This window comes from Manis javanica, chromosome 3 (genome assembly GCF_040802235.1).
Source record: "Manis javanica isolate MJ-LG chromosome 3, MJ_LKY, whole genome shotgun sequence".
NCBI lineage: Eukaryota > Metazoa > Chordata > Mammalia > Pholidota > Manidae > Manis > Manis javanica.
In genome coordinates this window covers 108,988,250-109,011,176 of record NC_133158.1, presented here as the reverse complement: position 1 = coordinate 109,011,176, position 22,927 = coordinate 108,988,250, and the positions used below count along the sequence as shown (strand labels likewise).

General features: G+C 35.5%; 1 protein-coding gene across 5 annotated transcripts in view; it reads right to left on the bottom strand.

Annotated features, from left to right (window-relative positions):
• GABPA (GA binding protein transcription factor subunit alpha) overlaps positions 1–22,927 on the bottom strand; it is a 39,018-nt gene that overhangs the window by 12,385 nt on the left and 3,706 nt on the right. For all 5 annotated transcript variants that reach the window (XM_017654230.3, XM_017654229.3, XM_073231840.1 and 2 more), the window contains exons 2-6: positions 20,133–20,235; positions 17,214–17,358; positions 9,897–9,981; positions 7,961–8,206; positions 780–974 (exon numbers count right to left, since the gene is read on the bottom strand). In XM_017654230.3, the coding sequence (XP_017509719.2) occupies positions 780–974; positions 7,961–8,206; positions 9,897–9,981; positions 17,214–17,358; positions 20,133–20,209 (748 nt within the window). In that variant the 5' untranslated portion in view covers positions 20,210–20,235. The remainder of the gene's footprint in view (positions 1–779; positions 975–7,960; positions 8,207–9,896; positions 9,982–17,213; positions 17,359–20,132; positions 20,236–22,927) is intronic.

The window sequence follows — 22,927 nt, the reverse complement described above, 5'->3', positions numbered from 1 at the left end:
AACTAGCATTTCTGATCTAGAATAACTGTTAAGATTATTGCTAAGATATTTTAAGTTACTGAAATATGAGATGATTAAAATTCAAGCAAAAAAATTTACATTTATTTGAGCTCTCTCTGCTAGACAGCCAAATAGTTTCTAATTTCTGTATAGTCACTGAACCATAATAATGTCTATGTAGAAACACTTACAATCAGTGGCTTCCACTTCAGGATGGTGGCTTGCATACCTAACACTTCTTTCTCTCTGAAGATCCCATTCAATTACATGAAATTTTAAACAATTCAATCCCATTAATGAAGAGAATGAAAGGAAGCCATCTGTGAACAGTTTTAAATTCCTAAAAGATGAACAGTACATGGAAGAACTGACTGATGAAACAGAAGTCAACAACTAGACTCCATGAAGAGGGCTAAGCGTGGGGCACAGCATCTTACTGAAGAACTTGGATTCTGGTGTTAGCCAGCCTGGGTTTGGATCTTGGCTCTGCCATTCTCCCTAGCTCTATAAAATTGTGGGCCTAAGTTTCAGCATCTATCTAAAAAATTAGGGAAGTTAATTATTTGTATTAGTATTAGTGCAGGAATTAATGAATTAGTACAACAATTATTAGCATTAGTACAGGAATTAAATAATACATATAAAGCTCGGCACCTTATACAATAAATAAGTGTTAATTATTATTGCTATTATCAATGAACAATTAAGAAGAAACCAAAGTTATAAAGAATGAAAATTAAACTTAAGTTATAATGCAAATAGATAATAATTTCACATACATTTTCGAAGAAGTTCCAGATGACTCCAGAGAATTTCTCCCCGAGGGACCCGCTGAAAAAAATCTTCTTGATTGAGACTACATAATTCTCTTCCGGAAATGTTGAGTGTGGTTAGGTCTATATCACTCATGTTGAATTCCTTCATTACCCAAACCACCCAATGCAGGACTTGGTCTGTAGACCACTGTATAGGATCTAAAGAGAAAAGTATTACCATTAGCTTAGTTCCATTTTAGATATTTTATAAATTCATGATTGTACTTGTCAATACACACACACATTCACGTTGATAAAATCCAAACAGGTTTTTTTTTCCCCATGATATGAAGTAGAAAGATTTTATGCTATATTTTCTCTTCAGCTCTTTTCAATTTTGTAATCCAAATTTCTGATGGAGTGACTTGGTTCTACACCAGTTAGTCTGGAATTTTATCAGGAAAAATAAAATGCAAAATTATTCTCCAGTGGGTCAAATGGGAGAATAAAATATGTGGTTACTCTGGCGAGAATGCAGTTAAGTTAGCTAAGTCTTAAAAATTACTTTGTAGGAGCGTATGATTTGGTGCACTGGAAAAAAAAAATATGAGCTTTTGGGAAGCTAGACTTAGTCTCCAAATTGTGAAAAATGTAATCTTTCTTTTCTTTTGCTTCTTGTAAAAAGCTGGTTGCTCCTGCATTTACTCTAATGGTGGCACTTACAATACAACATGCTAACTGCATGTTTCCTCACCTGTCTTCCCGTAAGACCTTAAGGACTTAAACACAAGGACTCTGTATTGTAAAGCACTATATGAGACCTTACCACAGTACCTTGTGCATACATTCACTTCATCTATAAAAGGTGATCCAGATAACTTAATTTTCCTCAACATTTTTACTATTGAATTGATTTTGCAAATGAAAAAGATGGTTAACATGTATAAATATTTCATTGTTGCATCCCTGGCACCTAACAGAACATTTTACCCACAGAACTCTAATGAATACTAGCTGAATTAATTCTGGTGTATATCTTCATGGAGAAGATAATCCATCCAATAATATTGGTTATATGCTTTCAAGATGCATGTTATTCAATAAGAAAATAAATGGGAAAAATAACACTTAGATTATTTAGGTACAAGAGCCAATTCATACTAAAAAATGAATCAAACATAAGAATACAAGATTGACAGCCACAGAAGGGATTTTTAATCATTTTCAAAAATAAATTGAAGGAGGAAGATTCTGAGATGACAGCAGTGTTTTTTAATATCTCTGATGCACACATTAAAAAAACTCACTAAAAGCAACTAGAGCGCAAACCAAAATTCCATGGACATTTACAATAACACTGGGTGACAAGATATCCCCATGGAATGTGAAATACACGTTAAGTGAAGACAAAGCATTAGCCACAATACCTCTGTGGCAATGGCATATGTACAGGAAAAAGCAAAGACCCATCCTCCATTCTAAGCCCAGGAAAACCTGAACACAGCCAACATGTGTTCATTAAAAGCATAATAGGCCAAGATGAAAGGAGAGCTCCAAGTAGTTTTGCCCAACCAGTAACAGATGAGCACAAAGGTCTGTGGTTGGGCTTTAGGGGTTGGAGCAGCATAGCACCTGTGAGTTTTTCAAACTGAACCAAAGTGATCAAAAGGATCCCTTCCAGGAGAATGGGCCACAGCAAGGAGAGACTGGAGGGCATGGAATCAAAACTGAGTAGCATAGGAAGACCAATGAAAAGGAGAGAAAGGTTCAGAGGAGAGGGAATAAAGTAAAGTAAAGGTTCAGAGGAGAGGAACTGAGAAGCAAGTGGCTGTATTTTTTACTACTACTTGAAAATAACAGAAGAGGGGGTTTGGGAAAGTTAGAATAACTATCTCAAATCACACTTCCCTTTAAAAGTTCAAGTACGCTCATTGTAAATAAACATGAACAAAAAAGTATCAATATAAAAATGGGGGATAATAGAATGTCTGACTTGTTTTCTTAAATAGTATCAGGACTTCTGGTTTAACATGACTAATTGGCCATGCATGTTCTCCTGCCTCTTTTCTCTAAGATCCTAGGTAAAATGAGAGTAAAGGAATTTTTAAAAGATGTAAATTCATATGAACACAAGTGGGAAATGACATATATAGACAGGATATTTCAAATAATTTCTTAAAGGCAGTAAGCACAGTGAAAATCAAGTGGAATAGGAGAAGCTAGCACTCTGGGTATCTACCAAGAAGGATGCCAGGAAGAAGTGAGAGTGCTTCCACCTGCAGAACCTCCTCACTAGCTCAGGTTCCAGGTAGCATGCAAGGTTTCAGTGGAAGATGAGGGGACTGACTTAGAGTACACAGTGTGGTTAGAATTTCCAGGGTCACTCCTCCATTCTTAGGAGCAACCTGAATGGAAGCATCCCTGCACACAGGGACATCAGGAACACTGTGGATCGGGAGAGACAGGAAACACTTGGAGAACAGATCCCAGGAACAAAAGTCTGCGAACTGAAGAGTGAGAGTTTCTCCACCTCCCCTCCTTTTCCACTTCCATAGTGCAGTATTGACATACACATCAGCCCTAAACTCTCACCCCAACCTTCTATTCATTTAGCTTATACATCCAAATGTTACATCAGCTGTTTGGCCAATTCTCTGGAGAAGTTGAAGAGATCCAAGAAAAAGACCTATACATACTGACACTTGAAAATCTTTTAAGGAAATGACCAATACCCCATTTTACCAGTGTATAGTATACAAACCACTTCCAGAACTTCAAATTAGTCAGCTTTAAAGTTGTTCACTCTTAAATATGAATAGGTGGGAAAGAATAATCAGATATTTGAGAGACTAAAAAAAAACCACTAAACAAAAATAAATAGAAAAACAACCTGGAGGAAGCAGATATAATATAGTAACTGAACAAAACAAAACAAAATCCCACTTTAATCAACATACTCAGGTAAAAGAAAATACACCCAGAAGATTAGAATGTTATGGAAAAGGAACAAAAAAAGAGCCTTTATTAAGTGGGAAATAAAAATCAGATAGGTTATTATATAAAAGACAAGAAAATTTAGCAGAAAGTAGTACAAAGAGAATGGAAACGAACAACAGGGAAGAAAAAAGATGTAGAGAGGATCAACCCAGCAGATTCAACAGGAGTTACAGAAAAAAACAAAAGAGAAATATGGAAGGTAATTATTAAATAATAGTATGGAAATTTCCCAGAACTGAAGGTTACAACTGTCTAGATCAGTGCTATGTAACATAAATGTAATGCAGGCCACTATGTAATTCTTATGTTTTCTAATAGCTACATTAAAAAAGTAAAGAAACAGGTGAAATTTATTTTTAATAATAATCTCATTTAGTTTATACATCCAAATGTTACCACTTCAATTTGTAATCAATATAAAAAATTAAAAGATTTTACATTCTTTTCTTTTTTGTACTGGGTATTTTATACTTCCATCTCAATTCAAACTAGTTATAGTTTCAGTGCTTATATGGGACTAGTGGCTACTATATTGGGCAGTGTAGGGCTAAACTGAAAAGCTTACACCATAAAACCATAAATTCACAGCAAATGAAACAGACCCACAATTCTACTAAACCAAGATAAAGACCAGAGATATAGAGAAGATACAAGCAGCTTCCAGAAAGAAGGAGAAAAAATAAAGGATATAAAGGAACTAGAATCAGAATGCCCCACTAAATATCTTACACTATAACAAAATGGAACAAAGTCATTAAAATTTTGAGGAAAAATGACTTTTAAACTTAACATTCTATACCCAAACTATCAATCAGAAAGAGCAGAATGACATTTTCAGATATGTAAAGATTCCCTACTAAAAGAAAATAAAAAATAAGTATGTACTTCCTAGGTGTCCTTTCTAAGGAACATTTAAGAGAGAAAATAAGAATAATTAGTACATGAGATAATTAAAAAAAAAACTAGAAAAAAGGAAAATATGAGATCCAGGAAAGTGGAGGATTCGGCACTGCAAGCAAGTTAAGGAGGTCCTAAGATGACAGCTCTACTGCAGATCTAGAGAAGATTCAACCAGGACATAGTTGCGAACTTGGGAAAACTAATGACACAAAACAGATTGATAGAAATGGGAGAAAGTAAGTCTTGGCATATATAGAAATCTACACAACTAAAAAACAAGTTAACTCTGAACGTCAAGTAAACAAAGTTGTAAAATGTAATCATGGTCATACAAGAAATAGATTCTCACAAAGATGTAAGTGACTACTGACTTAGAAGTCACATAACAATGTCAACAAAATGGGAAAAGGTTTGATTTTGCTTTGCAGGGGGGAAGTATTAGAGAAGTAACCCTCATCTACTGTAACAGTAAGTCAATAATGGTTAAAAGCAATAAAGCAAAAAGAGGTTGTAACTGAGGAGCAGGACTGAAGAAAAGAAAACTGTGTTAGAGAACTACTGTTTTTCCTCAGACTTTTTCAAACCAGACTTGAAAGGTATACAACAAATGGCAGAGCTTACCCATGACGACAGGAGAGAGCTATGGAACTGGATTGCTAATTAGATGCAAATCAACTTTATCTGTAATATTTTATTTTTTGTGTGAACATATAACATTTAAAAATGTTAATGTGTGACAACCCTGGGAACCTAAACAGGAGCATGTGTCTTTTTTTAGTTATTCAAACAACTGAAAGAAAAAATAATAATCTAAGTATATCTGTCCTTTCAATATTCTTATTTAATAAAGGATAAAGAATATTGACCTTTATTTTACTTTTAGCCAGTTTTAGCATTTCCTGTAGCTCATCTCTTTGACCAGAATTGTAACTACTATAAATTCATTGATTTGACTATCATCCTGTTGCTTAACTTATGAAATAGTTAAAAAAAATAGATCAGAAAAAATATATTCATACATATTTACAAATATATAAAACACATATACATCATATAATATATGCTATATATCTATATACTTATACTTTATATTATACTTACTGTGTGTGTGTGTGTGTGTGTGTATATATATATATATATATATATACATATGGGGAAGGGCTCTAAACTCGTGACAAAATATAAAGTGAACTTAGGGATTTTTTCAATGTGGATCAGTATTTCCAAGAGATTTAAGTAACTGTGACCAGTTAACCTTATTTCAGTTTTGCACAGAATTAAGCAATCAGCAAAAATAACTACCCTTAGGTGCAAAAATGGAAACCTGAAACAATACTTTGCTAAGAAAATATTAGTCACTTTTAAAACTTTCTAGTAGGTAACAATTGCATGACAAAAAAATCACCAATGATTTTTAAAGTCTTCTTATACCTAAATAAATCTCAAGTATTTTTAAGATCTTTATTCTAAGTAAATAATACTTTTGCTAGGAACTTTGAGTCAGAGTTTATAATCTTGGAACCTATCATTCATTTTTAATACTACTTTCCATAAAAGTTCTAGTGCTGAAGAGTTCTTGTTGATAAGTGTGACAAATTGTAAAACATTATTTCAAAGGTTTCTGTACTTTCTTCTTTCCTTCTAAGCATTTCCCTCTCAAAAGATGACTCCTAACTGACTATTTTTAACCATTCTGAGTATTGGCTTATCTTGTCCTTCAAATGGCAGCTCTTTATTTTGTTATGCTCCAATTAACAATCCCTCTCCTCACTTCTTTAATCTTTCCTCCTACTAGTTCCATACCATTTTATCTATGAACACACTCAGGTCACCAACTTTTGAACCTTCAATATTGTTTGTCTATTCCCCCCTCACTTTTCCCATTTACCCCCACAAAAGTTAATTTTCTCCATTTTTGTAGTGTCTCTTTCTTATAATTCAGCTTTGTCTCTGCAACTCTACAGTTACCTTTATCTAAATCTACGAATGAACCTCTTGATCATCAAATTTAACCTACATTATGCAGTAGGCACTCTGACTTTCTCAATTTCTGTGATACTATATACACTTATTTCCCTTCTCTCTCTTTAGTCATTCCATGTCTCCCTTCCTTGCCTCAACCCTAAATGTTGAAACATTTCCTTGGACAACATAGGAACCAGTCTTTAGTGTTTTGTTCTTTCCATCAAAGACTGCATATACTTTATGGCTTCAATACAAATTCAACATGAGTCCCAGATAACATCTTTCACTCCAGCCCAGATCTTATGTACCTCAACTACTTCCTGGCTACCTCCAGTTGAATATATACTACCACTTCAAAATCAAGTACTATCAACACTTCCCCTTGAAAAATCTTCCAATATCAGACTTCCCTACTCTCCCCACTAGGTTTTCGAAGGCATGGATTGCTTTTCTTGTGTACCATTGAAAGCCTGGAATTAACATGGTGCCAGGCATATGCAGTTCACTAAATATGTAATGAAGATGTGATCAATTCTTATCGATACTATTATTGTCTAGTCACCCAAGCTTAAAAAGTTAGATCAATACTTCAGTCTCCTTTCTCTACCTTCACACAATCCATCAACTAGTTGTCTCAGTCCTATTACTGTTTTTATCCATTTCCTCCCATGTAAATCAGCTAGTCTCAGCTAACATAGACATTATCACATAGTCACACATAAACCAAATAACATATTTCTGTCTTCCCTTCACTCAGTCTCTACCTGTTCCAACTTATGCCATATACCACTATCACATTCACTTCCAACTGTCACTTCCATCAATCAAAAGCAGTTCTATAATGCCACAGACTAACTCCTTACCCACTAAATCTTAGTACTTCAGCACACATCCACTTCAAAGCTTTGCACATACATTTTCTGTCTGGAATGTCCTCTTCTACCCAAGTTTCTTTGTCTGTCTATAATAAACTTTTTCATACTTTTCTCCCAGCCTGTTATGATCCCTTTGAGATTCTAATAGCATGTTCCCTTTATACAAGTTACTGACAGCTTAAAAAACATGTTTCTTTTATGGCAATTACCTCTTTTCATCTATCTTCTCCCTCTTCAACTACACTGTGAATACCCTAAGGGCAGAGTTTTTTTAAAAAACAATTTTGTATTCCCAGCACCAAGAATAGTATTTGTCCATCATGTGTGTTACAGTAAAAAAAAAAAAAGATACAAAAAAATCAGTATTCTTCCAAAAATTCTATTTTTTAAAGTAGATAACTTACCCTACTGCCTATGTCAAGCTTAATTCTTATTATTTACCTAACATGTAATTAAACATTTTATTACCATAAGGTATCCCAAGGCGTTCTTGCTCTTTCCTATAACCTTCTAATGCAGCAGCCCATCTTGTCACTTGTTCTGAGGTTTCATCTGTCATAGCTGTAATGTGTTTGGTGCCATCAAGAGTTATCACTTGAGCTTCCTCAACAAGATGTGCTTCTGCTTCTGCATGGTGGGCATCTGGATCAATAACTACTTCAACTGTTTCCGCAGGTTTAACAATTTCAAGGATGTTTAGCTTAGGCTCAATTCCTTAGGAGAGAATTAAAAAAAAACATAAATCTAAACTAAAATATAATAGACACTAAGAAATAAAATTTAGTTATATGTTCTCAAATGGTAGAGCAAAACTCCACCTTAAGTATCTTTAGCAGTATGTCTAGAGAATTTAGCAGATTCTTACTAAATGATAAATACAGCAACGATTTAATAGAACTTTGGTAGATTAGGTAACAGTATTGTGTCAATATTAATTTACTGGTTTTGACAGTTGTACTGAGGTCATTTAAAGAATTCCTTGTTTTTAGAAAACACATACACTGATGTATTTAGGGATAGGAGAGCATGTTTGCAACTTATTCTTATATAAGTCAAAAAAATAATGTGGGAGCGGGGAGACAAAGAATAAAACAAATGTAATAAAAGTTAACATTTGGGGAATTTGGTAAAGGATATCCAGGATTTTTTTTACTACTCTTATAGCTTTTCTGTAAGTCTAAATTAATTAAAAATATCACCATTACCACACATCCCTACTTAGAAATAGTATTAGAAAAAAGTACTAATATGGAATAGAAAATAAAAACTAGACTAGGGAGAGTATAAATGAGTAGCTACCCACCCTCAGGATTTTAAAAAGTCCTAAGCAAATTACAATTATTCACTGACTGCTTCTATTTTTAGAGCAACAGTTTTATACATACAGTATAAAGATAACACATTTTTTAAAACATAAATGAGAAAATAATCATAATTTTTAAAAAAGTTTTTCCCCTGAGATATATTCCCTAATCCTCTACTCAAATTTCATGAAGTCAACTCCTCTTAAAACACACCTACATTGAGAGGGCTTTAAAGATAAAAACAGACTTTCTTTCCTATTCCTGATAATAGTTAACCTTAATCCTATGGAAATTAGAGGTCAGAAGTAGAGAAATACCATTTTCACGATCTGAAGAAAACTGGTTTAAGAAATGTAATTGTAAGCAATATAATATGTTCAGAAATTGTTCTAAAATTCTGATCAGAAATCCCAGTAAGTCTCCTTTTTAAAAACTAAAATTCAACACACCAAAAATGACTTCCTAATTTTCTTTCTAACTTGGGTACTTACACGGATTAGTAAAAGACTGTGGTGGATGTGGCAGACTGGGTCACTTATTATCCTCTGCAAATTCCTCTCTGTGCTAAACTGTGAAGCCTAAATTTCCTGTGGCTAGGGTTCCAGGTGTGATTTAGGCTCTAGGATTACTAGTATAAACCTTTTACTTGGAAATGAATTAAGAAGGGAGAGTAGGAACATGACATCCCTTTTTCAGCTAGTACTCAAATTTAGCTTAAATTACTGTAAAGGTAGCACGGTTCCAGGCTGACAGCTACAGCGGTGGCTATCAGATTTGGGCAACAGCTTCCTTGGCTGTTCAGTTCTACAGTGTGGCTAAGGCATTCTTAGAAAGTCAACTAGAATCTGTCCTTCCAGCTCTCTGTGATTCTATGACTACCCTACAATAAATCCCTTCCTGATTAAACTAGGTAGAATGTGTTATACTATCTGTTTCACCTTCACAGATACAATTATTAAGCTAAAAGTATGAATATTTGGCTATAACATCACGTTAAGTAATTTAGACAACCATCTAAAACACATAAACCTTAAAATTGAGTTCCTATATTAGAAAAACACATGCTAAATTTTGTAGTAAGTTCACTAAAAGTAACTTACCTTGGTAAGAAATAACCTGCACACTAAGTTGTACAGTTCCATCTGTTTTTACCCCTTGGTCAAACAAACTTCGTTCTGGATCCAACTAAACATGGGTAAAATGAGTAAGATTATTTTAGCTCAATTACCAGGTTTAATATAAATGGATGTACCAAACAAAACTTAATTACTGAGACATGCTAATTAAATTATAAGAATACATTTAATTATCCAAGTTGTCACATAATTTCTTTGCCAAAACTGAACATATTTTAACCACTGTGGTAGTTAAGTAAGGACAACATAACCTTGATTTTAAGTAGCAGTTTTCTCTAGCTCTGGAGTCTAGTTCAAGATTTTAGATGTCAAAAGGCAACTGTTAATTCTGTAAATATATTTAAAGTAGAAGACAATGTAATTTAGCTGTCATGAATAAACAAGGGCGTTTAATTAGTGGGGACTTTATATAAGTATGTTAACATAATTCTTGCCATATCTCCCTTGTAACCAAAGCTACACATTTAAGATCAGGGTTAACTCATTAACTGCCAATCCCAAAGTTAATAAAGTTAAAGGACTAATAATCTTACTACCTGACCTACCTATGAATAGCTTTAATCATAATTCTATTATCTCTTTAGTCTTAGTGCTTTTTTCCTCCATATATCCTTACAGTGAATGCATGATGACCCGAGCACTCCCCCCATCCCAGCTCACTGGTGGGAGGAAAAGAATCAGAGTGGGGAGGAAATGGAAGCACAGGACTGCTAAATAACCAGCCCTAGTAATCTGCACCTGGGGCAGAGATACAAATTGCATGGTGTACTGGATATTAGAGAAACAGAAAAGTAAAATCCGAGACAGAGACTAAGAGCGGGTCCCAACAGCCAGCTTCCCTGGGACAAAAGAAAAGCGGGCGCTTTAAAAGTCTTAAAGGGACAAGGGTTTAACAGGTGGACCAAATCATCCTGGCACACTCAGCCCAGCAGGCTGAGAATCTTAAGGAACTTCAGGCCCCCTAACACCTTGGGGGGGCAACATAGCTCTGAAGCCCCTCACAGTGATAAGCAGCCTGCTGTTCATTCCCTACTACCAGCGCTGCAAGCAAACCCGCTGACCCACCATTGCTGCAGACCAGATGGGGAGCAGCTCTGCCCACAGCAACCACACAGAGTCTTCTCCCAGTGCACAGCTAACTAGGTGAGACCCAGGGGCTGCCGCCAGCACACAGCTGCCCAGCACAGACAGAGGAAGCCAGCACAAAGTCTGGAAGGCAGGAAGGGGCACCGTTATTGCAGGACAACACACGCTGGGCGCCTATGACAATTGGTAGTGTCCTAGGCTCCTCTGAGGGCTGCCTCTCCCACTGCAGCTCAGGGCATTAACCCAGAGACTGCTCACTGTGTGCAAGTAACCGGCAAAGGCAGCAGAGAAGGGTAAGGGGACCAGCAAGCAGGAAGAAACTTTGTCCTCCCAGTTGACACATGCGCCACCTGTCAGCGATCACTTCTATTGCCATGAAAAGGCAGAAGAAATTGGTCCAGTCCAAAATCACTCAAACAACACCAGAGAGAGGGCCTGGCGAGATAGACATAACCAATATTCCTGAAAAAGAATTCAAAATAAAAGTCATACCCATGCTGATGGACCTACAGAGAAATATGCAAGAGCTAAGGGATGTAGTACGGAGGGAGATAACAGAAATAAAACAATCAATAGAAGGGCTTAAGGGTAGACTGGATGAGGTGCAAGGGACTGTTAATGGAGTAGAAATCAGAGAACAGGAATACAGAGAAGCTGAGGCAGAGAGAGATAAAAGGATCTCAAGGAATAAAAGAATATTAAGAGAACTGTGTGGCCAATTCAAATGGAACAATATTTGCAAAATAAGGGTACCAGAAGAAGAAGAGAGAGAAAAAGGAATAGAAAGTGTCTTTGAAGAAATAATTGGTGAAAACTTCCCCATGCTGGGGAAGGAAACAGACTCTTAGACCATGGAAGCCCACAGATCTCCATATACAAATTTGAAACACCAAAGAAACCTGGTTCAAAGTAAAGTTACAAATACAACATCTGAGAAAGATTCAAATAAAATCAACCTCATGAATATTCCTGAAAGGTATTTCAAAATAAAAATTATTAACATACTCATGGAGGTACAGAAAAATATTCAACTCAGGAACGAATTCCAGTCAGAGATGCAATCACTGAAGAGCACAATGGAGTGTATTAAAAGCAGATTAGATACGGTAGAGACGATAAAGGAAATAGAAATTAGAGAAGAGAAATACAAAGAAGCTAAGGCACAGAGAAAAATGGATATCTAAGAATGAAAGACTACTCAGAGAACTGTGTGGCCAATCCAAACGGAATAATATTTGCATTATAGGGGTACCAGAAGAAGAAGAGAGAGAAAAAGAGATAGAAAAGTGTCTTTGAGGAGGTAACTGCTGAAAACTTTCCCAATCTGGGGAAGGAGATAGTCTCTCAGGCCATGGAGATGCACAGATCGCCCAACACAAGAGACCCAAGGAAGACAACACCAAAACATATAGTAATAAAATGGCAAAGATCAAGGATAAGGACAAACTATTAAAAGCAGTCAGAGAGAGAAATTAGATCACATACAAAGGAAAGCCCATCAGGCTATCATCAGACTTCTCACCTTATAGGCCAGAAGGGAGTGGCATGATTTAATGTAATGAAGCAGAAGGGCCTCAAACCAAGAACACTTTATCTGCCAAGATTATCATTTAAATTTGAAGGAGGGATTAAACAATTTGCAGATAAGCAGAAGCTGAGAGAATTTACCTCTGAAAAACCGTCTCTACAGTGTATTTTGGAGGGACTGCTATAGATGGAAGTGTTCCTAAGGTTTAATAGCTGTCACCAGAGGTAATAAAACCACAGTAAAGGAAGTAGAAGAGTTAATTACTAAGCAAATGCAAAATTAAATCAACCATCCCAAAGTCAATCAAGGGACAGGCAAAGAATACAGAATATGATACCTAATATGTAATGAATGAAGGAGGAAGAAAAAGAAGGAGAAAAAAAGCACCTTTAGATTGTGTTTATAATAGCATATTAAGTGAGTTAGGCTAGACTCTTAGGTAGTAAGGAACTTAACCTTGAACCTTTGGTAACCACAAATCTAAAGTCTGCAAAGGCAATAAGTACATACCTATTGATAATCACCCTAAATGTAAATGGACTAAATGCACCAATCAAAAGACAGAGTCACTGAATGGATTAAAAAACAAGACAATCTATATACTGCCTACAAGAGACTCACTTTAAACCCAAATATACACAGATTAAAAGTGAAGGAATGGAAAAAAAGATAATTCATGCAACTAATAGGGAGAAAAAAGCAGGAGTTGCAGTACTTGTATCAAACAAAACAGACTTCAAAACAAAGAAAGTCACAAGAGACAAAGAAGGATATTACATAATGATTAAGGGGTCAATCCAACAAGAAGCCATAAACATTATAAATATCTGTGCATACAACAAAGGAGCACCTACATATGTGAAACAAATACAGAATTAAAAGGGAAAATAGAATGCAATGCATTCATTCTAGAAGATGTCAACACCCCACTCACTCTGAAGAAAGATCAACCAGACAGAAAATAAGGAGACAGAGGCACTGAACAACACATAAGAACAGATGGACTTAAAAGGTATCTACAGAACTCTACACCCAAAAACAGCAGAATACACATCCTTCAAGTGCACATGGAACATTTTCAAGAATAGATCATATACTAGACCACAAGAAGAGCCTTAGTAAACTCAAAAAGATTGAAATTGTACCAACCAGTTTCTCATAGCACAAAGATACAAAACTAGAAATAAATTATGCAGAGAAAATGAAAAATCCTCCAAACACATGGAGGCTTAACAACATGCTCCTAAATAACCAATGGATCAATGACCAACTAAAAACAGATCAAGCAATACATGGAGTCAAATGACAACACATCAAAACTGCAAGATCTGTGGGATGCAGCGAAGGCCATGCTAAGAGGAAAATATGTTGCAATACAGGCCAACCTCAGGAAAGAAAAACAATCCCACATGAACACTCTAAAGTCACAATTAACGAAACTAGAAAAAGAAGAACAAATGAGGCCCAAAGTCAGTAGAAGGAGGGACATAATATTAGAGCAGAAATAAATTAAATCGAGAATAAAACAATAGAAAGAATTAATGAAAGCAAGAGATGGTTCTTCAAGAAAAAAAAACAAAATAGATAAACCACTACCAGAATTATTGAGAAAAAAAGAGTTTACACACATAACCAGAATCAGAAATGAGAAAGGAAAAATCACTATGGACACCACAGAAATACAAAGAATTATTAGAGAATACTATGAAAAATTATATGCCAATAAACTGGATAACCTAGAAGAAATCAACAACTTTCTAGAAAAATACAACCTTTCAAGGCTGACCCAGAAAGAAACATAAAATCTGAATAGACCAATTATCAGTAATGAAATTGAATTAGTAACCAAAAACCTACCTAAGAACAAAACCCCTGGACCAGATGGCTTCACTGCTGAATTTTATCCAACATTTAGGGAGGACCTAATACCCATTATCCTTAAAGTTTTCCAGGGAGTACAAGAGGAAGGGAATACTTCCAAATTCATTCTGTGAGGCCAGCATCACTCAAATACCAAAACCAGGCAAAGACTCCACCAAAAAAGAAAATTACAGAACAATATCCCTGATAAACATAGATACAAAAATACTTACAAAATATTAGCAAACCAAATTCAAAAATACATCAAGAGGATCATACACCATGATCAAGTGGGATCAAATGAAAGAATGGTACAACATTCGAAAATCCATCAACATTATCCACCACATCAACAAAAAGGACAAAAACCACATGATTATCTCCACAGATGCTGAAAAAGCATTCGACAAAATTCAACATCCATTCATGATAAAAACTCTCAACAAAATGGACACAGAGGGCAAGTACCTCAACATAGTAAAGGCCATATATGACAAACACACAGTCAACATTATTCTTAACAGCAAGAAGCTGAAAGTTTTTCCTCTAAGATCAGGAACAAGATAAGAATGCCCACTCTCCCCACTTTTATTCAACACAGTTCTGTAGGTCCTAGCCACGGCAATTAGACAACACAAAGACATAAAAGGCATGCAGATTGGCAACGAAAAGTCAAACCGGCCCTGTCTGCAGATGACATAATATTGTACATAAAATACCCTAAAGAATCCACTCTAAAACTACTAAATCTAATATCTGAATTCAGCAAAGTTGTGGAATACAGGATTAATACACAGAAATCAGCTGGATTCCTATACACTAACGATGAACTATAAGAAAGAGAAATCAGGAAAACAATTCCACTCACAATTGCATCAAAAAGAATAAAATACCTAGGAATAAACCTAACCAATGAAGTGAAAGACCTATACCCTGAAAACTACAAGACACTCTTAAGAGAAATTATAGAGGACACTAACAAATGGAAACTCATCCCATGCTCTTGGCTAGGAAGAATTAATTTTGTCAAAATAGCCATCCTGCCTAAAGCAATCTACAGATTCAATGCAATCCCTATGAAAATACCAACAGCATTTTTCAACGAACTGGAACAAATAATCTAAAATTCATATGGAACCATAAAAGACCCCGGATAGCCAAAAGCAATCCTGAGAAGGAAGAATTAAGCAGGGGGAATCTCGCTTCCCAACTTCAAGCTCTACTACAAAACCACAATAATCAAGACAATTTGGTAGTGGCACAAGAACAGACCCATAGACCCATGGAACAGAATAGAGTGTCCAGATATTAACCCAAACATATATGGTCAATTAATATATGATAAAGGAGCCATGGATATACAAAGGAGAAATGCCAGCCTCTTCAACAGCTGGTGTTGGCAAAACTGGACAGCTACATGTAAGAGAATGAATCTGTATCACTGTCTAACCCCATACACAAAAATAAACACAAAATGGATCAAAGACCTGAATGTAAGTCATGAAACCGTGAAACTCTTAGAAAAAAACATAGGCAAAAATATCCTGGACAGAAACATGAGCAACTTCTTTATGAACATATCTCCATGGGCAAGGAAAAGAAAAGCAAAAATGAACAGGTGGGACTATATCAAGCTGAAAAACTTCTGTACAGCAAAGGACACCATCAATAGGACAAAAAGACATCCTACAATATGGGAGAATATATTCATAAGTGACATATCCAATAAAGGGTTGACATCAAAAATATATAAAGAGCTCACACACCTCAACAGAGAGCATATAATCCAATTAAAAAATAGGCAGAGGATCTGAACAGACAGTTCTCCAAAGAAGAAATTCAGATGGCCAACAGACACATGAAAAGATGCTCCACATCACTAATCATCAGAGAAATGCAAATTAAAACCACAATGAGATATCACCTCATACCAGTTAGGATCACCACCATCCAAAAGACAAACAACAAATGTTGGTGAGGATGTGGAGAAAGGGGAACCCTCCTACACTGCTGGTGGGAATGTAAATTAGTTCAACCATTGTGGAAAGCAGTATGGAGGTTCCTGAAAAAACTCAAAATAGAAATACCATTTGACCCAGGAATTCCACTCCTAGGAATTTACCCTAAGAATGCAGGAGCCCAGTTTTAAAAAGACATATGCACCGCTATGTTTATCACAGCACTATTTACAATAGCCAATAAATGGAAGCAACCTAAGTGTCCATCAGTAGATGAATGGATAAAGAAGATGTGGTACATATATATAATGGAATATTATTCAGCCATAAGAAGAAAACAAATCCTACCATTTGCAACAACATGGATAGAGCTAGAGGTTATTATGCTCAGTGAAATAAGCCAGGTGGAGAAAGATAAGTATCAAATGATTTCACTCATCTGTGGAGTATAACAACAAAGAAAAAACTGAGGGAACAAAACAGCAGCAGATTCACAGAACCCAAGAATGGACTAACAGTTACCAAAGGGAAAAGGAATGGGGAGGAAGGGTAGTATAAGGGGATAAAGGGGTATTATGAGTATCACACATAATGTGGGTTGGGGGAGCACAGGGAAGACAGTATAACACAGAGAAGACAAGCAGTGATTCTATAGCATCTTACTACGCTGATGGACAGTGACTGTAATGGGATATGTGGTGGGGACTTGGTAATGGGGGGACTATAGAAACCATAATGTTGCTTATGTAATTGTACATTAATGATACCAAAAAAAAAAAAATAGAAATAAAAGCCTAACTTCTAACACAGACTTAAATGCTTGAAAAATAAATAATAAAAAGAAGTTACCTGGATATCTTGCAGGCAAATTTCATGAGCATCTAAAGAACACTGCAGTCTTGGTTCTAGTAGTTTCTTTAAATTGCCTATTGGCTCATTGATATCTATGGCCTGGCTTACACATTCAGCTGGTGTGTAGGTTTGTTCTACAATGCTATATGTTAAATAAAGGATACAATGATTAACAATTACATTTTTACTGTGAATATTAAAGTAACCATATGCTCAAAACAAAACTCAATGCCAAAACACATTTCTAGGCCTTAAAACTCATTTCTGCATAGATACTACTCACAGTGGTAGGCTTACCTCCAGTGTCGCCAAACTCAATACAGAATGGCAGAGAAATTTTACTTTGAAATTTAAAGTACCTTTGCAAATATGTCTCATTATGTACATATACATATAGTGTATACACATATAAATAATACATATGCAATATTTACAGGGAAATGTTTGCATTTATATTTTCAAGTTATTTTGAAGACTTTTAGGCTCAGAAAGGAAGATAAAATCTCAAAATTTGTCTTGGTATCTCTACTAGTCAATTTCCCTTCCCAACATAAATACAATGTAACAAAAGACACATAAATATGACTTATATAAAACACTTCCCAATTAGTTTACCTGAGAACTACTGGTTATGGGCATAGCTCTACATTAAAAAAATTAATATCCTTTCTTTAAAACTCTAAGGGCTCTTTTGCATTGTTATTTTATACTTTGAAATCTATGGAATCATAGGCTCTTGAGGGTAAAATCTTTGGTAAATAATTCCGCATATTTTTAAAAATCTTTACATGAGGCCAAGAAGACAGACACCAAGTTATAGGTGCCAAATTGGTGATTACGGAATTCTATTATTTTTCATGGTATGTTTAATTTAAATATGATTTAAATGTCATTGCAACTGTCAAAAATAGTATGTATTTAAAAATTTGTCGAGTTCCATTTTCACATAAATTCCAAGTATGTCATAATACATGATGTCCAATAAATTAATGTAGCCTCAATTTCTCCTGAAACTTTAAGTATTTATAAAATAGTCTTGATTAAAAACAAAGGTTATTTTTATATAGTAGTAAATTATTACTATTATTATATGTTAAGGTACAATAGGTGGGTCTTTTGGCCAAGTTGTTTTAACTAAATTATTCAGCTACAGCAGAGTAGACTACATTTTCTTTTTTGTAAAAATCGTTCTTTAAGAGAGTCAGATGCCACTTTAAAATAGACCTTACATGAGCTAAACATTTTAAATTAAAAAAAATATATTTCATTTGCTACCATTTAAACCTTGGGAGACTTCATACAAAAATCTGAATTACCAATTTCTCCTAAAAAAATATGGATGATCTTCACGTCACTGGACCTAAATTCCTGCACAGCAACAATGTGCTACAGTACATAGCAACAACTGTTCCTCCTGCACAGCTACTCCCCAGGTCCACACAGTAATCACCAATTTCTTATATTAGATACATGCAAACGTTTTCTGTAAAGGGCCAAACAGTAAAAACCTTAGGCTTTGTGAACCACTTCTGTGTGTGTATATATAAAAATAAATATATGCATGTCAGGCTCCAAGGTGACGCAAATGATCCTCACCAACTAATATTCTATACTTTTATAGTTCCCTCCTGTATTATACAAAGGTTGGTCTATGTGACCAAAAGACTAAGACAAAAGTGATATTTCCCTTCACATATTAGGTTATTTAAAAAGACACTGTGGCTTTCATTTTGTTGAGCTCTCTCTCTCTCAGACCATTTGCTATAAAGGAAACCAGCTGCCTTGTCATGAACAGCCATAAAGAGAAACTCTTGTGGTGAAGTGGTGGGTAGTCCTGACACCAGTCTCACGAGTGATCTTAGAAGCAGATGTGCTAGTCCCAGTCAGCTCTTCATATGACTGTAGCCCAGACTGCAAGCTCCTGAAATATCCTGAGCTAGAACGATCCAGGTAAATGGCTCTCAGGTTCCTGATACTGAAGAACTGTGTATAATAATAAATTCTGGGTGTTTTAAGTGGTTAAGTTTTGGGATACTTTGTTACATAAAGTAATATATGTATGTATGTATGTACATACACACACACACCTGAAATTTAAGAAAGGCATGTAGTCTATTTTTCCTTCTGCTGGAGAAAACAACATAATCAAACATGTTTAAAAGCCCTATTAAAAACTTAAGGTTTTAAATCTCAGCTCTCAACACTCAGCCTCCTATTCAACTTTTGTAACTTTGCCATTCCCAACATAGTTAGTCTACAGAAGCCCTCTGCTACTCTTTAGTTCCTTTTACTTTCAGCATATTATCTTATCTCATCTGCTTTACAGAATAATGTAGGGACCATTACTACTACTTCCTCAATCATCTTCTTGATTCTTAAATTTCTATTTTTACCCATTTTCTCTCCTTGGATTCTGAACTCATTACCACTGCCTTCTTCCCTCAACAAGCATTATTCTATTACTGTTCCAGTAACTAACACCTCTTACTGGGTTATATGCCTAGTATTGTACACCTAAGTATGCATATACCTGTATGTCTCCTCAACTACAATGTGGCCTCTACAGGGGCAGGTAGCTGTCTCATTTATTCATATATTCCTGACAGTTACTAACTTATGGCAGTTACTTATAGATTTTGTTAAGTTAGTTCAGGTTGTGAATTAAAACTCTTTTTGAAATAATAGTAACCAAGACTGAGGAAATGAAAAAAAAAAATCAGTGCCCTAGGGGAAAGAACTATCACAATCAATTCCTTGATCACTATTAGTCATGCTTATTATTACCTTTAGTTTAAAACTCTTTCCCTCCCAGTTATAAACCCATTACGTCAGAGAAAAAAAGCAATTACAGCTTGAGTCTTCATTTTAATTAGGTGCATTGATAATATAAACAGGCTAAACTCAGAAAACACCAACCTTTCTTCTGTGCACTCTGATTTCTCTGTTCCATCAATCTCAATTTCTATCAACTCCTCAGCTTCTCTTTTGGTCATGGTTGAAGTATTTCAAAAGCTCAGTCCTGCAAGAGTTAAATATTAAGATATGTTGAAATTATCTTCGTAAAACATAGATGCTACACAAGCAGAAACCCACTTCAAATAGAAGAGAAAGGTAAGTAGAAGAGGAGGAAGTAATGTTCATATATAAAATAAAATCCACAAATGATATTTATAAGTCAGTTTTTGTTTAAATAGTGTTTATTAACCTATTAATAGATTAATGGCATGACTTCATCATTCCATTGGATTTAAGTAGGGTGCTTTTTGGGTCAATTCCAGTCAATAAATTAATTCAAGTTAACTTCAAAACCAAGTGAAAAATACATCATCTATACAGTTAATCAGTCTTAATAATGATTTAAACCTTAAAAATCAACATGGAGATGAACTACAGTTATTTGACTCAAAACTGTATTTTATTAGAATTTACTGCAAAGCACTGTACTGACAGTGATACAAAGTTAATTATAGCTGGATTTGTTACAAGTCACATTTTATAAATGCCAGTGTATTATTCTAAAACAGCAAAATAAAATAACAAAATTATAGATATACACACGTCCTGATTACACACTGAAATTTTATTTATTCACATGTGGTTTTACACATTTTAAACCACTATGTCAGTTTTAATTCTCTCATGTAATGTTATTACTTGATTATTAAACTACCACTGATACAAAAACATAATTTAAAAAATGCTAATACATTAATATTTGCATATGTTGGTATTTCTTTGTGGCTGTTTCTGAGGTGTTCCAGGTTCTGTTCCTATCACACTATAGGTCAATGAATTTGTCTTTGGATTTAACATACAGTCTTAGTACAGGGTAGAGTTTCCTAAGTTTACAAGCACATCTAAAAAGGTACTTATAAGTGCTTTTGACTCTTTTTGACTTAAAAAGAATGGTTCTCTAAATATTTGCAAAGGATTCTGTGCTCTAACCTACAATATTTGACAATATGAAAATTTCAAACATTCATTCCCATTAATAACCGTTATTTACTGAGTGCCAGGCACTGCATTCCAAATGCTTTAGTCTTTACAGTAGAACACTCTTATTTTGAGTCCACCCAGAGGTTAGTGAGGCTAAACTGCCTGGGGTTCCATAATGTTACACTTTAGGGATATCAACTTAACTACACATTATTCCAAGTGAGACTAAAGTACAGGCTCTGTACTGTATATGTACACTAGTATAAGGGCCACCATCATCTTACCAGGAATACTGCAATACCCTAACAGGTTTCCCTGCCGTTTCCGTGCCTGTGCTCCCCCCTACAGCTTATTCTCAGTCAATACAACAGCCAGTGTGATCCTTTTTAAAACTGAAGTTACATCATAGCATTCCTTTGAAACTAGCTAGTCACAGTAAAATCTAAAGATTTCTGTGGCCAACAAGGCCCTAGGTGGTCTGCCCCCAAATCCCCACGCCATTATGGTTCTGACTCCCTCTTCTCCATCACCTTGCTTGTTGTTGCACCTTCCTGTCTTATAGCCTGCCTGTTCTTGCTGTTTAGTCTTCCTGGCACCTACTCCCCCAGGTTGTCCTCTTGGCTAAATCCCTCACCTCTTTCAAGTCTGCTCATTTTCTTCATGAAGTCTACCCTGACCACCCCACTCAATTCTGTAATTTGTCTCCTCTGCTTACCCTTTTATTCTTTCTTCTTGTCCATTGCACTTGTCCTCTCACATACTGTATCATTAATTTTCTAAATTTATTGTCTTCTTTCCTGTTTGATCATCATCAAAGTGCAAAGACTAAAACTGCCCTAAAGTTACTCCTGGAATTTAAATTGATTTGTCTGAACTAAGGCCCTTCCTTCACTTCTTGAAGTGGGTCAGACTTTATCAGGTCTCAGCCTCTCAAGGGACCGAGATCTCTGTGGTAAACATAATAATTACCCCGAAGCTGTAAATATGTTATTAGTCAGAGAGAATTAGGTTACTGATTATCTGACCTTAAAATAAAAATTATCCTGGATTATCTAGGTGGGCTCAATGAAATCACAAGGATACAAGGATCTTTAAAAGTGGAAGAGGGAATCCTAAGATATCCAAAGTTATTTAAATTGAGGACTCAACTGACTTGGGCTCCAGAGATGAAGGAAAGGAGCCACAAGTCAAGGAATGCAGGCAGGCTCTAGAAGATGGGAAAAAAAAATCTCTCCTAGGGCCTCTGGAGTAAACAGCTTTGTCAACATCTGATTTTAACTCAGAAGATCTGGCTTACACTTCTGACTTCCAGAATTGTATGATAACTGATATTTTTATGCCACTTGCTTGTAGTAACTTGTTTTATAGTGGTAATAGGCAACACTGTCTTCTTTCCCACTTTAGTGGGGCTAGAACTCTCTTCAGGTCCCAACATCTCCAACCAACAGGTAACTGGTTTTCTGACAATATAAGCCTACAAAAAGCTGCCTGTCACAAAATGGTCTGATTTTTCCCACATTAAGGTTGCTATCACACCCACGCTATTAGAAAGAACAATAAGGGGGTGGGGCTCTCCACTTGACACACAAACATACATATCCAGCAGTTTGCCTAGGCCCCAGCAGACTTTTGTTTAGGAATAATTAAAAGGACGAAGGACTTTTGTTTACCTTTCTTGCTTACCCTGGCCTAATTAAGTATTACCCTTCCCCAATAATGCCTATTCCTTAACTAATATTATGTGTAAAATTTTGGAATTCATTCTGAGCACTATA